Raw genomic sequence first — 16066 nt, forward strand, 5'->3', positions numbered from 1 at the left:
CTTGATGATAGAAGAAAGCAGCTTAGGCTGGGCTTCTCCTATCCTATGTCTCAAAAAAGAATAAGACCCTCTTCTTGAAAGGTTAAAATCCCCACTAATTTACCTTAATTAACTTGGCTATTACTGTTCTGGCCCTTCCAGCAATATTAACCTCCAAATTTAGTGTTTTCCTATTGATAGAAGTTAACCAATCCTATCCAAAGCTCCTCCAAGAAGGGGCAGGGCCAGCTGTGTTGTGCTGAAATGACATATTTCACACTGTCTTAGTTTTTTGCAAGGGGCTCCAAGGCTTTGTTCTAGAACTGATCCCCCCAACTTGTACTCTTGGTTACCTCAACCTGTGCCTTAGCTTCCCCCGAGCTCTCCGAACTAGTTAACTTTTGCAGCAAAAATAAACACATGACTGCCAGTAGGTCCACACCTGATACTATTCATTCTGGCAAAAGATGAGGACAAGGATCCATCAAGGTTTACAGCATCCCAGACCTCACCAGCAAGAACAATTGTACTACATCTGGTAGAACTATGGATAGGGGGAACTGCCTCCAGGAGGCAATTATAGATTTTCATACAGTAGCTTTACGGACCAAGTCTTAGTTTAAGAGGCATGGCTGCTTCCCCACTGTAACTCAAGGTTACACTAATGCAGGCTGACACTGCAGCTACACACTCAGGTGAAGCAGTCACAGAGCCAGGAAACCATCCCTTCTATAATGCCCAAGGAGTAATCTATTGAATGGTTAGTACTGCCACCTGCTACCCAAGCTACTTCATGATTATAAGTTATCCTAGTTGGAGGCCCACAACCTGACCGACTACTCGCTTTACTTCAGTATTAGAACCTCACAGCCCATGTCCCAGCTTAGGCCTTCTTGAGTGCTTCAACTTAATATTTATCAGGCTCTTCTCAGCCCCCACAGAGTCACAGAGGTACTTAAGAAAAATGAGGTCTACTTCCAGAATAAATGTGAGATTTCAATGTAAATGTTTCTTGTTCCTGCCTATTCTTGACCTCCATATAGCCCATAGGTCTTCTCACTTATGAGATGCCTAATCCATGAGTTCACTTGTGGAACAGCCCTCTAATATACCATGGTGCCACATATGCATTGCCCACAACTTCTTGCATGGCTTCACAGTAGACTAGTCTGCCGGGTTGACAGCTTATTATTACTTTAACACGACATTCCATGAACACCTGTTAAGTACTCTAGCACCTCCTGCAGCACTGCCTCCAAGAATACCCAAAAATGAATATTTGACAGCCTTAGGGTAGTATTTGGAAGAAACTTCCTTTCTGGTCAAGGAATCCACAAGATGCCAGATAAGGTGTTATCAGTTCTGGAACAGTGGAATTTTTCCATGTCTACCATCTTCCAAGTTTATCATTTTCTCCCACAAGTGGCTAGGATATCTTCTCTTGGAAGTGCATACCTGCCAGTTTTAAGTTTCATCTATCCTCCACTTGCCATTCTTAAACTGCTGGATCAGACTGAACACATCAGCTCGGTACCCAAAGAATATTTGCTTTACCTGTTTTGCCCCCTACAGAGAATCTATATCACCACAGAATAAGTCATATCCAACTTACCACACTTCTTCACTCAAAATATCCTGTCTTCTGTAATAATTATGCCCTGTCCTCTTTGATTCCCCTGTTTTTCTGTGTCCTCCAGTACCACAAATACTCTGGTAGAAGTTTAGTGCCTACACAAATGACAGACTGCACAAAAGGAACTCCATTAACACCCAGCAAGCCAAGGTCCAGGGTACTGACCAGCATTAGGCCATAGGAAAGATCACTAAAGTGGAAGGCACTGTCCCTCTGTTCATGATAGGAACTGTAAGACTGTTATAATGGCACTTTGAAGGCAGAGGTTATCAACACTGGTTTTCCAAGTGTGTTTTCCTTCATCCATATAAACACATCCCATCTATTTAACTACTCTGCTGTCCAGCCCTAAGAGATAGTACACTCCATCCTAGGTCCCAGTAACCTATCCTAGTAATCCCACCAGGTAACTGGAATATGTCATATGGAAAGCCCAGGATTCCATTATAAAGAATAAGGAGGACCTAAAGGAACACTGGTAGAAATGGTCCTTCCACCTTTAGAATGCCTTCAAGGATTCTTTTCTAAACAATGTTTCCAAGCAACCGGAAACTCTCTCGCCACACAAATTGATAAACAGAAATTGGAGCTGAAGGGTAGCACCCAGAATAAATCTGGGGGAACTACTAGCACAATAGTTTACCTCATAGTGAGTGCTCTCTGCTTGCTACCATGCTTAGAATGGATATCTCAAGGCAAGTTCTCATTTTAAACTTTGCCCTAGGTGTCCAATCACCTATGAGATATAATGCTGGCTTACTATGTTGTGGTTATTGTATAAATTGATATCTTAACGTCTTCTCTGTGATGTTCTCTTATGGAGCCTTGAAGAGATCCCTAAATCCAGTTTGAGATTCCTGGAGCATTGATCATTTCCTCCCTTCACAATCACCTTCAACAAATGCAACAGAACAGATCTGAATAAGGTACTTAGAAACTTTTAAACTTTAATAACTTAAAGGAGCAAAAGAAATAATTAGTAAAAACTACTTGAAAGTAAATGGATTAACATTTATAATAGCTATTCCACAATTTCTGTATTGTATTATAGATCCTGACTGACCAAAAGAAATCAGATAACTTATGTATGTAGATAACAAAATTAAGACCAAGAAATATAAAGAAAACACTGCCCTTTTGAACTATCTACAGATTTTTTAAGTCACACCTGTAAACCTAATGTTTAATTAAAGTTTAAAAAAATGTTAACATACCAAGTACCCCAATACAGCTTTATAATTATCACAGTCCAAACAAACATGATACCTTTACTTATTAGCTTACTAAACATTTAATAATGTCCTTTTTCAGTAGTCTGAAAAAAACTGAGGATTCTGATCTTTTTATTGCTTACTGTAAAACAGCAGTGGTTGCAGTTATCCTTATTTTAAGAAAAGCAATAAAATTTTTTTCTTTAAATTTAAATTATTTAAAATTAGGAAGCAGAAAACTTACTCTATTCTGAAACCTCAATGTTTAAGTAATTAAATGTATGAGACTAGAGCCATCTACTGGTTAAAGCGTAATGTTACAAACACAACTACTGGACTATTAACTAGCAAAGAAGGGAGTCACAGTTGTTAAGAACTGAAAATCTAAACATGGGCAAAAATCATGTAGTCTGGGACACTGGTTTTTAAAGGTTTAATAAAACAATCTCTTTTTAACAGGAGACCCAACATATATAACAAAGTAAAAGCTGAGGTAGGGGGCCTCCAACCCCCACTCTCATTAATTTGCACAGCAGAGGCCAGGCCAATGAAAAACAAGCCATGAGAGGTAGTATGGGCAAATAACTGTGGTTTGGACCGGAGGCACAATGAGAAGGAATAGTATCAGCAAAGTTGTCTCCTACCCATCTTTTCCCTAGAGACATCTTAGAGACACTGGGGTGCAAAGGACAGTGGTTAATGGACACAGAGGACTGAAGAGTAGAGAGTAGGCTCCTGAAAAGCTTCAGACCTCTTTTCACAGGGACATTACTTATGTGCTCATTTGATGCAACAGTTTAGAAAGCATTAGTATAACTTTCCTGAAAATACAAAATAAGAAAATAACACATTTGCTTTTTACCACAAGCTAATAAGAACTGAGTTTCTAGGTCTTATGGGCTTTTACCAGCCAGGCCCTGGACTGGTCCAGTCTTGGAAACAAGACCCCAGTTTCAGGTCCCAGCCTCCTCCCTTCAAAAGGGCATGGATGTCCATAGAATCGCGGCAAGAAATGGAGCTCTCCAAGGCCCCTCTCTGTGGCAGAGACCCCCAACCTAGATAGCAGCTTGTCAGCTAGGTTTGGGGTGACAGGCTGGAGCAAAGTTCCAAAGACTCGCAAACATTCCAAGGCCACATGAAGCACAGTACCCAGCCAAGGAGCATCCACTGGGCTCTCCCAGTTCAACTTCCATGGTGCATGCCTTTGGACAAAGCCATTAGTTTGCCGGACACAGCTGGACACTGCCTCCAGAGCCTTATAGATCTGAAAGTTATCATAGTGGTCTGCAACCTGCTTGGGCAAAGTGGCCACTGCGCTCACCAGAGCATAGTCCTCTGCCTGAGCACGACCTGATGGCCCCGGCAACCCTGGCTCCCTGGGAAAGCAGGTAGTGCAAAAAGCCGGATAGGTCCCAGAAGGATTTATTCTGTTGGCAGTGCATCGGTTCAAGAGACCTCCCAAAGCATCTGCCAGCTCGGAATCCAATAACTTAACCACCTTTTCATCATAGTAATCACAGTCCCAGTTGGGGACACCCTGCCGAAGAAGAAAGTACCGGAAGCCATCCACAGTATAGCGGTCAAGGCAAGTCCTGGGATCCACCACGTTGCCCAAGCTCTTAGACATCTTTTGACCACAAACCGTCCAGTGGGAATGGACATAGATACGATGTGGTGGGCTCATGCCGGCCCCTAAAAGGAGGGCAGGCCAATAGATAGCATGGAATTTGAGAATGTCCTTGCCTATGATATGAGAGGTGGTCGGCCACCAAGATTTGAACTCAGAGTCTGGGTAGCCAATTACAGTAAGGTAGTTGACCAAGGCATCCAGCCATACGTAGATGGTCTGCGAATCGTCCCCAGGCACCGGAATACCCCAGTGCAAGTGGCTACTCCTTCGAGAGACGGATAAGTCCGGCAACTCCTCCTCCAACCACTGAAGGACTGCATGATGGAATGGCTCCGGGGTGATGACCTGAGGGTCGCCCCGCAGCCACCGCTGGAGCGGCTCCCGGAACTGGGAAAGCCTGAAAATGTAGTTTTCTTCCTTGGTCCAAGAGACGGGATGCCCACTCTCGAGAGACACAGGACACAAATCCCCCGACGGGCCGGGCTGCCTGGTGACCTTGGCTTCAGGCAGGAAGCACTCATCGGAGGCGCAATACCAACCTTCATAGACCCCCTTGTAGAGAAGACCCCGAGCCTCCAGCACTCCCCAGAAATGCTGCACAGCCACCTGGTGCCGGGCCTCGGTGGTGCGGATGAAGTCGGTAGAGGAGATGTCAGCCTCCCGGAAAAGCTGCTGGAACTGGGCAGAGACTCTGTCGCACAGCTCGGACGGTGCCAAGCCCGTAGCGGCTGCTGCCTGCTGAATCTTCAGGCCGTGCTCATCGGTACCAGTGGAGAATCGCGTGGCGGCGGCGCTGGGAACTCGGAGGCGATGGTGTCGGCACAGGGCGTCCGCCAGGAGCGCCGAGTACAGGTGCCCGATGTGCGGCGCCGCGTTCACGTAGAAAATGGGTGTGGTGAAGTAGGCGCGCGCGTCGCGAGTACCGTCGCGGACACCGAGAGAGCCCGAACTGTAGTGGCGTAGGCTAAAGTCCTCCAGGAGCCAGACCCTACTCGCCCCCGTGCGTCCCAGCAGCCGAAAGGCAGGAATTCGCAGCATGGTGCCGGCCCAGCTGAAGCGGCGGAGGGGGCGTTCTGGAAGCACGTGTGAGGGGCGCATGCGCAGCCGGGCCGCACCTCCGCTTCCGGCCGGAAAGCCAATGAAGGCTGGCCCCGAGCGCCGGCCCTCTGCGCCCCGCCCGTGCTCCTCCCTCTGCCTGCTTCGCATACATAGGTCGCGAATTGTGGGAGCATGCGAAAAAGATAGCTTAGAGGAGCTGCGTGCAGGAGAAGTTATGACGTAGATAAATCTTTATGTTTCTGTAACATACTGCGTGTCCTGCTTTGGGTTGTAATTTTATATTTATGGATCTGGTTTTCTTTCTCCAGGCGGAGTTGCTTGTGGGCAAGAATGTTATATTCAGGCATTTTTCAGACACCAATCAGTGGCTGGCACTTTGCAGGACTATGCCCTCTACATGGGCCCTGGTCAGCGTAGGGATCTGAAATAGCACATGCATTTCCTCTCAGAACCTAGTGGGCACAATAAATCCAGAAAGGAGGAGGGAGAAGGGAAGGAAGAAAAATAGTGACCTAAAGCACTTGAGGGAAAGAGAAGAACTGAAAAAGTAAGAGAAATCTTTTTCTCCAAACGCAGTGTTTGTTAAATCAAGGAAGGAAGTAGGCTTGTGATGTGCCCGGTCTTTGCAAAGATTATTGAGATCCAGAAAACTAGAATGCAGTATGTTGTCACTGTGCACCTAAGGAAAAAACCATCTTCAAATTTATTTCTCAACATAGTTGTTAGTAATATTCTTTTAAAAGGGTCTTGAGGTTCTTCTAGAGAAGTGTTTTTCAAGTTTGCCTTTAGTAAGGGAACCCTAGCTCTTTTCAAAAAGGATGCCTCGGGATCCCAGAATTGGATTAATATTAATCCTTGCTTGTTAATATATGCTCATCTTTGGTCTATAACTGGCCTTCCCCCCACCCCCATTTAATTTAATAATAAAATAACTTTATTAATTTAATAATAACGTTTAATAAAATGGAATGGAACACCTGTGAACCCACAAGCCAACCTAAGAGCTAGAAGTGGTTCTCTAAATGTGGTCCCAGAAGAGCAGCGTTAGCAGCACGTGGAACCTTGTTAGAAATGCATATTCTTAGGCCCCACACTCCCTGCCTGAATCAAAAACTCTGCGGGTGGTACTCAGCAGTCTAGGTTTTAATGAGTTTTCTGGATTCTGATACACACTTAAAGTTTGAGAACCTCTGAACTAGGAGATTACCAGTGATTTAAATCTATGTGCTCTTTCTCCTTGTCTTCCTGTCTTCCTCCAAGAGGTAATCATTTTCCTGAGTTTTGTACTTTTGTACTTATGTTATTACATATACTGTATGTCTAAGCAACATGTTCTTTAATTTTGCTTGTATTAAACATTCTAAAAAAGGATATCATGGGAATTTGCTGGCAGTCCAGTGGTTAGGACTTGGCACTTTCAATGCAGTGGCCTGGGTTCAGTCCCTCGTTGGGGAACTAAGATCACAGAAGCCACTTGGTGCAGCAAAATATATATACGTACATATATATATATATCATACTACACGTAGTAGATTCATCATGTTTTTGCCTGTAACTCTAGGTAATTCATTTTGGCTGCCGCATAATAATTTATGAATTGAGACATATAGTAAGTTAGATCTGACTTCTGTGGTGATGCAGAAAGTAGACCAATCAAATGTTCTGTAGGAGTTACAATAGATACAACAAATATCTTTTGGGTGCTTAGTTGATGTGCTGTTTGATCCAGCAGTTCAGGAAGGGCAAGAGAAGGACTGGTAAAACTTGAAACTGGAAGGTATGTACGGTACCTTCCAGGACTAGGAGACAAATCCAGGCTAAGTATCTGAGAAATCCGGTTCTCCAGAAATTTTTTTTGCTCCCCCTATTCTTTTTTCCCCTTGTCCATAGAATCAACTCTTCAACATACAAACATACTATTTTTTCTCCCATCTTAAAAAGAAAAAATTCTCAATCTCCACTACTGCTCCATTCCATTCCTTCTCTTGATAGCAGAGCTCCTTAAAAGAAGCGGCTGATAATGCACATTTGAGTGATTCAAGTTTTTTGCCCTTAGAAACAGTACTGCTATTAACTTTCTCATCTATATATATCTTTGGTACTTAATATGCTAAAGTTTCTCATGGGTATACACCTAGGAGTTCAATCATAGAAGATGTGAAAGTTCAATTTCACAAGATAATGTTGTTTTCCAACATGATTAAACAAATTTACATTCCCATCATGATATACCCTTAAAGAGGTCTCCCTAATTCCTGATATCATCTATTTCTTAATTTTTTGCCAATCAACTAAATATAAAATGAGTTATCTCACTAATGTTCATAGAAACACTGGTCTCAATAGCCAAAAGGTAGAAACAACCCAAACATCTATCATCTGATGACTAGATAAACAAATGTGATGTATCCATGCAGTGGAATATTATTCAGCCATACAAAGTACTGAATGAAATACTGATAAATGCCACCACGTAGATAAATCTTTAAAAGTAATCAGACACAAAACACGTGTTAGATTCCATTTATATGAACTATTCAGAATAGGCAAATGCATGGAAACACAAAGGATATAAGTGGTTGCCAGGGGCTGTAGGAAGGTTGGAATGGAGAGTGAATGCTTGAAGGATATGAGTTTTCTTTTGGGGGTAATAAAATTCTAGAGCTAGATAATGATGATCATTGTACAACATTGTGAATGTACAGTTGACCCTTGAACAACATGGGTTTATCCACTTATATGCAGATTTTTTCAATAAATACACGCTACACAATCCACTGTTGGTTGAATCCGCAGATGCAGAACTACTGTCACAGAGGGCTGACTGTAAAGTTATACTCGAATTTTCCACCTTGTGGAGGGTCTGTGCTCTTAACCCCCACATTGTTCAAGGGTCAACTGTACTTAATGCCACTGAATTGTACACTTTAAAATAGTTAAAATGGTAAATTATATATTATATGTATTTTACTACAATAAAATATTATCTCACTGTCGTCTTGATTTGCATTTCTCTAAATAGAAGTAAACTTGAGCATCTCTTCATATATTTATTAACTACGTATGTTTCTTTACCTGTGAAGTGCCTATTTATATTTTGTGTCTATTTTTCTATTGGCTTGTCTTTTTATTTACTATATAAAGAACTAATCTCTCCTCATTCTTTTTCAGAAATATCTTAGACATTTTTGGTCGTTTTATCTTCCACATAAATATTAAAATCAACTTGACAAACTCCATGCAAAAAAAAAAGCCTGTTGGGGTTAAGGTCACCATTGCATTAAATCTATAGCTCATGACAGGTGTTAAGGGCTGAAGAGGGAGATATACTTAAAATATTAAGTGTTCCTAAAAATGACTATGCATATTGCTCCATATACTTAAGTCTCCCTTAATGCTGTTAAAGTTTTATAATTCTCTAAGTACAAGTCTGGCTTATGTTTTGGTAGATTTATTCCTAGAAACTGCATAGTTTATCAATAATGTAAATGGTGTCCTTTTCTAAAAATTATGATTTCCTTAATTGTCTGTTACTGGTATATGAAACTGATAAAATCTTAAGATATTCTGTTTGAAGAAAGAGTGGCATGAGGACCCAGAGCCCTGCCTGCTCAGCCTCCCCTTGTGATCAAAGCCTACTCTCTTCACCAGAGTTGGCACCTCTTTGGAATCAGAGGGCTCTGTCATATGTAGTTTGAAAACTTCTGATCTAGAAGAATAAATAGTTAAGAATAGTCAATATGTTTTAAAGAATAATAATATTGTGAACTGCTGGACATTGAAAGATTATAAAGCCATAAAAAAATTTTAATATGTAATGCTGAGAAGCCCAACTATAGAACAAAAATGGAAAGACAAAATATAATTCGTAGTCTGTATAACTATTAAGTATGTGATGAGTGTGGCATTTCTAATCATTAAAGAAAGAATGACTTTTTCAATAAGTAGTGCTTTCAATGTCATTAATTACTTAGGAAATTTCACTACATTATGAAACTAACAGTACATTCAATAGTTAAAACTCAGTGTTGGTCTGCTAGCTTGTGAATTCTGGAGAGCATAAACTGGCTTTTTCATCTTTGTGTCCACGTAGTTCCTTACTAGTAGGCACTCCATAAAACTGTTGAATTTATTTTTTTTTTTGGATCAGGGCCACATAAAATAGATTGGATTTAAAAATTACTATTAGGCAAAAATTTTTCTCTGTAGGGAATGGGTTGAATGATACATATTATCTCTTAGAAGCTTTAAGACTTGGGTGAACTCAAGTGTCCCAAACTTGAGTGTTACTGTGAGAATAATTTGCTGCCAATCATGGAGAATGTTTTCATAAGGTTCATTTATTCATTCAAGGACTAAGTGAGCCCATACTAGGATATAGACAAGAACTGATAATACATCTCCATCATATCCAGCCACTGAAGAGTGTGCACTTGGGAAACCCCCTTTACAATACAGAACTGAAAGCTGTCCCTGAAATCTACAACTGGCAGCAAATATAAATCAATACAGAAAAAAATGACCCATGAAAATATTTATTCCAAAAATGTATCCTAATTCCTGTAAGTTCTCAATATATGACAAGCCTGAGGGTACACGATTGGGAAAAGATTATCAATGAAAACAAATGTGGTTGTGACAGTTGGATATGGGGCAGGGGAAGAACTGACTTAGATCCGTTTCTTACCATTTGTATTACAGTTGCCAGATACATCAGAGTTAAGCAAGAAGTAAGGGTGTGATGAACACGTTGAGCACAGATTTTTTTTTATAAATTTGTGTATTTATTTATTTATTGGCTGTGTTGGGTCTTCGTTGCTGCGCACAGGCTTTCTCTAGTTATGGTAAGCGGGAACTACTCTTCGTTGTAGGATGTGCTGGCTTCTCATTGCGGGGTGGCTTCTCTTGTTGCGGAGCACAGACTCTAGGCCCGCAGGCTTCAGTAGTTGTGGCTTGCGGGCTCTAGAGCACAGGCTCAGTAGATGTGATACAGGGGCTTAGTTGCTCCATGGCATGTGGGATCTTCCCAGACCAGGGATTGAACCTGTGTCCCCTGCATTGGCAGGCAGATTCTTAACCACTGCACCAGCAGGGAAGTCCCATGGAGCACAGATTTTTAAGACAGTGACGACTATTCTGTATGATACTATGATGGTGGATATATGTCAAAATATATTTGCCAAAACCCATAGAAGGTACAACACCAGGAATGAATCCTAATGTAAACTATGGACTCTGGGTGATAATGATGTGTTAATGAAGTTTCATTGATCGTAACAAATGCACCACAGTGGTGCTGGATGTTAGTGGAAGGTTGTGGGTGAGTGAGGATAAGGGGCTATATGAGAAATTTCTGTACTTCCCGCTCAATTTTGCTGTAAACCTAATATTATTCTAAAATACCAAGTTTATTTACCTAAAAATGAAATTAAAAAAAACAGAAGACAAAACAAAAAAAAAAACAGAAAACAGATATTTGTTTCAAATGGAGAAATATATTATTGAAGAAATGTAAATTTTTTCTTAAGTACAAGTTGGAGGCACAGAAAATTTTTTGACTAAAAGGATTTGTCTAAAAATGTACAAGCATTAAAGAGGTATGGAGCAAATATATGTGATAACTAAAAAAAGCTTATTGCCCAAAATCCAGTTTTAAAGAAAAAAAAAATCTGAGACTTCCCTGTTGGTCCAGTGGTTAAGACTCCACACTTCCAAGGCAGGGGGCAAGAGTTCTATCCCTGGTAGGGGAGCTAAGATCCCACCTGCCTTGTGGTGCGGACAAAACAAAAAGAAAAACAAAACTAAGGTCAATACCTTAAACAGTTTATGGCCAACCACATATTTATTTAAATAATGTAAATGAGTTATTTACTCATTAGAATACATTTTCTCTGCTTATTACTTTCTGATTTCCTTGTATGTAAACTATTTCCTTTGACCATTTGTGAAGTAGAATCTAAGTATTTAGGAAATAATCCAAAGAGGGGAAAAAAGTAATCTTTACAAAATGCTTCACCATGAAACTTTGAAAATAGCCAAAATGCTGCTTATTAAACATAATATTAATACAATGAAATCCCATATAATTGTTAAAATAGAAGGAATGTGTGCCATATTGACATGGAAATATGTTTCGAAACGTCATTAAGGGTCAAATAAAATTTTATTTTGTTGGACTTTTGGAGAGAAAAGTGATTAAGTGATGGCTCAGTTGTGAACTAAAGGAAATGCATTCCTTTTACTAGAGATGAAAGAAATTCTTTTAGGACATAATGATGCATCCTATTCATTCATTTGTTCAGTCGTCAACCCAACTGGACTACTGCAATACTCTCCTGAATGACTGGTCTCCCCCCATTGTTGCTCCTGTCAAGACCATCTTCCTCAAAGTAGCCATAGGGACCCATCAAAAACACAAACTTCTGTCACTTGCCTATTTCAAACTCCTCCTTTGATTTTCCCGTTTGATTATTTGATTCTCCTTTGTTGCCTACAAAATAAAGTCAAAATTCCCTTTGTGCAGCATATAAAACCCATTACAACTGGCTCTTGCCTCCCTTACAGTTTAGTCTTCTTTCAAATTTTATGTTCTAGTAATTCTCAGCTGTTTCATGTTCCTTCAAGTTTATGCCGTACTGTTTCATGATTCCATAACATTGCTCATGCTTTTCCTTTTTCCTGGCACATGCTCCCCACCTTTATCTATCTTATGTGTATTCATCCCTCAAGACAGCTCAGATATCATCCTCCAAGCTGAGTTAGAGGCCCCTTCCAGGGTTTCTATAGCATCCTATGCATACTTCTATCTTAGCAGATACCAAATCAAGTTGAAATTTGTATAAGTCTATCTTCCCCATTAAGCCTTCAGTTTCTTTAGGGCAGAGGCCATGTTTAGTTAGCTTGTGTACCCAGCCAGCATCTAATTTAGTGCCTGGAATATGGCAGGCACTTAATAAATATAATGAGTATTTAATAAATAATCTTCCAGGCACTGCAGTAAGAACTAGTGAACTTCAAATATTCTATTTCTGCCATCCAGGAGCTCACAGCAAAAGAGGACATGAAAAATGACAGACATGGAAGCACTGGAAATAGTCAAATGAGTCACACTAGGTCAAGAGTCTGCTGTCTTTTTAGCCAAATTTACCTAAAAATTGCTTACCACCAACTGTGTTCATCCTTGAGAATGGACTATGGAATTTTCCTCTGTTAAAAGACACTTCAAAAGTAAACTATTTAAAGACAAGGAGGCAGAAGGAAGAGACAAGAGGTCATGGTGATCTACAAACTAAACAATCCATCCCCTTTTGAGAGTTTTCATGTGTACTCTAATGTAATTGAAAAATCTTTTCAGGCTTGTGTTCTATAAAATCTGAAATGTGAGCAAGGTTTATTTTGTAAACAACGGGAATGGTGGCAGAATCACTTTCTTTCTATTAATATTCTCAGCCCTGTCTTTATAATGTAAGCACATTAACAAATTTATTTTATGCTATTCGCCAGGCATAATGTTAAGATATGAGATAAGATTATCTCATTCAACCTTCATAACAAGCCTATGAGGTAAGTACTATTATTAACTCCATTTTATAGGGGAGGAAATTGAAACTTGAACAGGTCCAGTAACTTGCCCAAGATCATGTCTCTAGTAAGCATTAGAAGCAGTATTTGAACCCAGGCTGTCTGATTCCAGGGCTCACGGCTTTGATGAGTACACCATCCTACCTGACTTGTAAATGGTAAAATACAATAAACACTCATTACAGTTGTTCCATTGTAAATTGTTCCTGACCTCAGGTAAACAGCAACTTATAAGACTGAATGAATCAAGTTGTCAGTTTTGCTGTTGGGTTTTGTTTGTTTGTTTGTTTGTTTGTGTTAGTTAAGGATACTCTGGGACCTGTGGAAGTGTTAGTTGCTATTAACATACGCCTCTAATACTAGAGTATTTTAAACTTTATAAATGGGGAAACTATCCACATTACTCTTTTCTTTGCAATTAAAGTCTTTTTATTATGATATTTAATGTAAACATTTTACATGCGGCAGTTTAACTAGTACATTTTTCCAGCAAAAGAAAAATCATTCATGTGGAAAGAAAAAAGTGCTATCTAAAGACTAAAAGCGGGATTTTTTTTAAACTTTAACTTTCCTCCTTTTAGACTCCAGAAATAGTTTCCTGACTTCCTTTCTGGAAATGATTTTTGTTTCCAACTGTGTTAAGAATCCTTTTTTTTTTCTCATTCTCTCTCTCTCTCTCTCTCTCTCTCTCTCTTCTTTTGCTTTCTTGGTAATAGCAGGGAGGAAGGAGGGGGTGGGCACAGGAAAGAGGGAAAAGAGAAAACAGAAAAAGAGTTGCACGCCACTATGTCTGAATATAGACTCTACTTGTAGATAATTCCATCTGATTTGCAGTTTTGCCTTTTTATTTCCGTTTTTGGACACCTCCTTTATCATCCAGCCAACTGGGATAGACAAAGCACTGTTGGTGCCCTGAGCGACAGAACTCTGGTAGGGGGCTGGCTGTAAATTGACGTGGCATGGAAATTCTCCGCTAAGTTGTAGCAGCTTGCATGTTTCTCCTAAGATCAAGCCCAGCCTTCCGGAGCTGTAGCTTAATCATCATGGGTTCAACGACTTTACAGAAAAATGGATAGAAAAAGTCTTCAGCTCCTTTCTTTGGACTCAAATGTTTTCTTTTGGAGTATCTATGGTTTAGCTGAAAAAATCAAAGCAGTTAAGTCTGTAACTTTCCTTTTGCAGTTTAAACAACAGAATTTGCTGGTCTCCCTCCCCTATCCTGCAATTTAATTCCTTTCAGATTTTGCCATGGGGTGCGGACTTAGAAAGCTAGAAGACCCTGATGATAGCAGCCCTGGAAAAATATTTTCTACCCTGAAGAGACCGCAAGTGGAAACAAAGACAGAATTTGCTTACGAATATGTATTGCTGGATTTTACTTTACAAGGTACCTTTTGCTTCTTTTTTATTTGTTAAATGAAAGATTTCAAAGATAAGGAACTACTAGTTTTTTAAAGTGTTGGTTTGTGGATTTTTAAACTGTTCATAATCAGATTCTACAATCAATCTAACAATAATGCTTTGTTTCTTAATTACATTCTGAAAGATTTTTGTTCTGTTTGTTTTTTGTAAATCTGGCTCATATGTACTTTATAAAATTAGAAAAACTGCTTGGAAATAGTCCTTTCATTTTTAAATCAAATGCTTATTTGTAGGATGAAAAATGAAAAATATTCGCTTTCCAAGCCAAATAGCTGTAGACTTAATGACAGTTTGTGTTTTGAAAAAGATCTGAAAGGCACAAGAAGATAGCATATAGGAAATATTACTTGCATCATGTGGAAGAGTATTTGCTAAGACAATTCTAAGATTTCCAACTGTGTTCAGTGGTGTGGTTGTGCTAGTCATTTGATATTTTTGACCAAACTAATCTTGAATTTTGAAAATACAGTAAAAAGGGGGGAAAAAAAGATAGTCTTCTGTAAGATGCTTCCTTTGCTTGGTGCCCTGTCCCTAACAGAGAAACTCCCTGTTCCAGAAAGTTGGAAACACAAATAAACAAGCCCAGATGGCAGCCCTGTGCAAGGAAAGAGGCAGCTCGACTTCACAAATACTTTACATCACTTCTTTTAGAAACTTTACTGTACAATCACATTAGTAAAACTGAGTTTTTAAAAAGCAGAACTATATCTTTAATTACAGAGTACTAAAAATGAAAATTAGAGTGTGTCTTGCTTGCTGTTAGAATTTCCAGATATCAGTATTTTAAGTTCTTATTACAAAGTTATGCTTTTAATTCTAATAAGCCATGCATTTTATCAGTTAATAGAAAGTTTATACTAAGATTATCATGTTGGATATTAATTTCTTTTCAACTTAAATACAAATTCTCCAGTTTTTGGTTTGCTCTGTGAACAGTGCATCTTTGTGCAAGAAGCAAGAGCAGCCCATTTTTCTTTGTCAAAAACTGAGCTAGTCAGCAAGCAAACTCCCTTCCAGAGACATACGCAAAGTCTATATATATACTTTTAACATATTTACATTTCCATTTTTACCTAAGGCTAAGATTCCCCAAGGGGAAAATGTCAATAGTCTTAATTTTCTTTTTAATTGTGAGAGTTAAAAGTAAATTAAGATAATGGTGATAATCAGAGAAGTAACCACTCAAATGAATTTTTTCTATACTTTCTCAAAAACCATCATTTGAGAAAATATTTGTGATGTGGTGCTATGTTTTCTTCTTTGATTGTCCTTGTCAATTATCTTTTAGGACTAGTTTTTGTAAATCGACAGGATGCAAATACATATTTTCCTTAACCTCAAAAATCTTCTCTATTCATAAAGTTTAGTCCAGAGCCGTTTTGATCTGCACTTTAAGATTTGCTGCACAATCCCCATAGGTTTTAAAGTAACTTGAATTTTTTTTTTCTGATTTATTTCCTCCCAACAATGTTAGCAATCTCAAACAAATTTGTATAAATGCAACCATCCTTGAATCAGAAAGATCTACACCTTTCTTCAGAAGTCATTTTG

At 39.4% G+C, this 16066-nt stretch overlaps 2 protein-coding genes across 3 annotated transcripts in view; one reads left to right on the plus strand and one right to left on the minus strand.

The window, feature by feature from the left end:
* Positions 1-3241: 3241 nt before the first annotated feature.
* Positions 3242-5521, minus strand: MARS2 (methionyl-tRNA synthetase 2, mitochondrial). The gene has a single exon (XM_057745904.1). The coding sequence runs from the start codon at positions 5489-5491 to the stop codon at positions 3710-3712; it is 1782 nt and encodes a 593-aa protein (XP_057601887.1). The 5' UTR covers positions 5492-5521; the 3' UTR covers positions 3242-3709.
* An 8369-nt stretch (positions 5522-13890) lies between these two features.
* The window catches only part of RFTN2 (raftlin family member 2), a 63438-nt gene continuing 61262 nt past the window's right edge, over positions 13891-16066 (plus strand). For both annotated transcript variants that reach the window (XM_057747110.1, XM_057747111.1), the window contains exon 1: positions 13891-14480. In XM_057747110.1, coding sequence (XP_057603093.1) covers positions 14342-14480 — 139 coding nt within the window. In that variant the 5' untranslated portion in view covers positions 13891-14341. The remainder of the gene's footprint in view (positions 14481-16066) is intronic.

Source organism: Hippopotamus amphibius, chromosome 8 (assembly GCF_030028045.1).
Source record: "Hippopotamus amphibius kiboko isolate mHipAmp2 chromosome 8, mHipAmp2.hap2, whole genome shotgun sequence".
Classification (NCBI taxonomy): Eukaryota; Metazoa; Chordata; class Mammalia; order Artiodactyla; family Hippopotamidae; genus Hippopotamus; species Hippopotamus amphibius.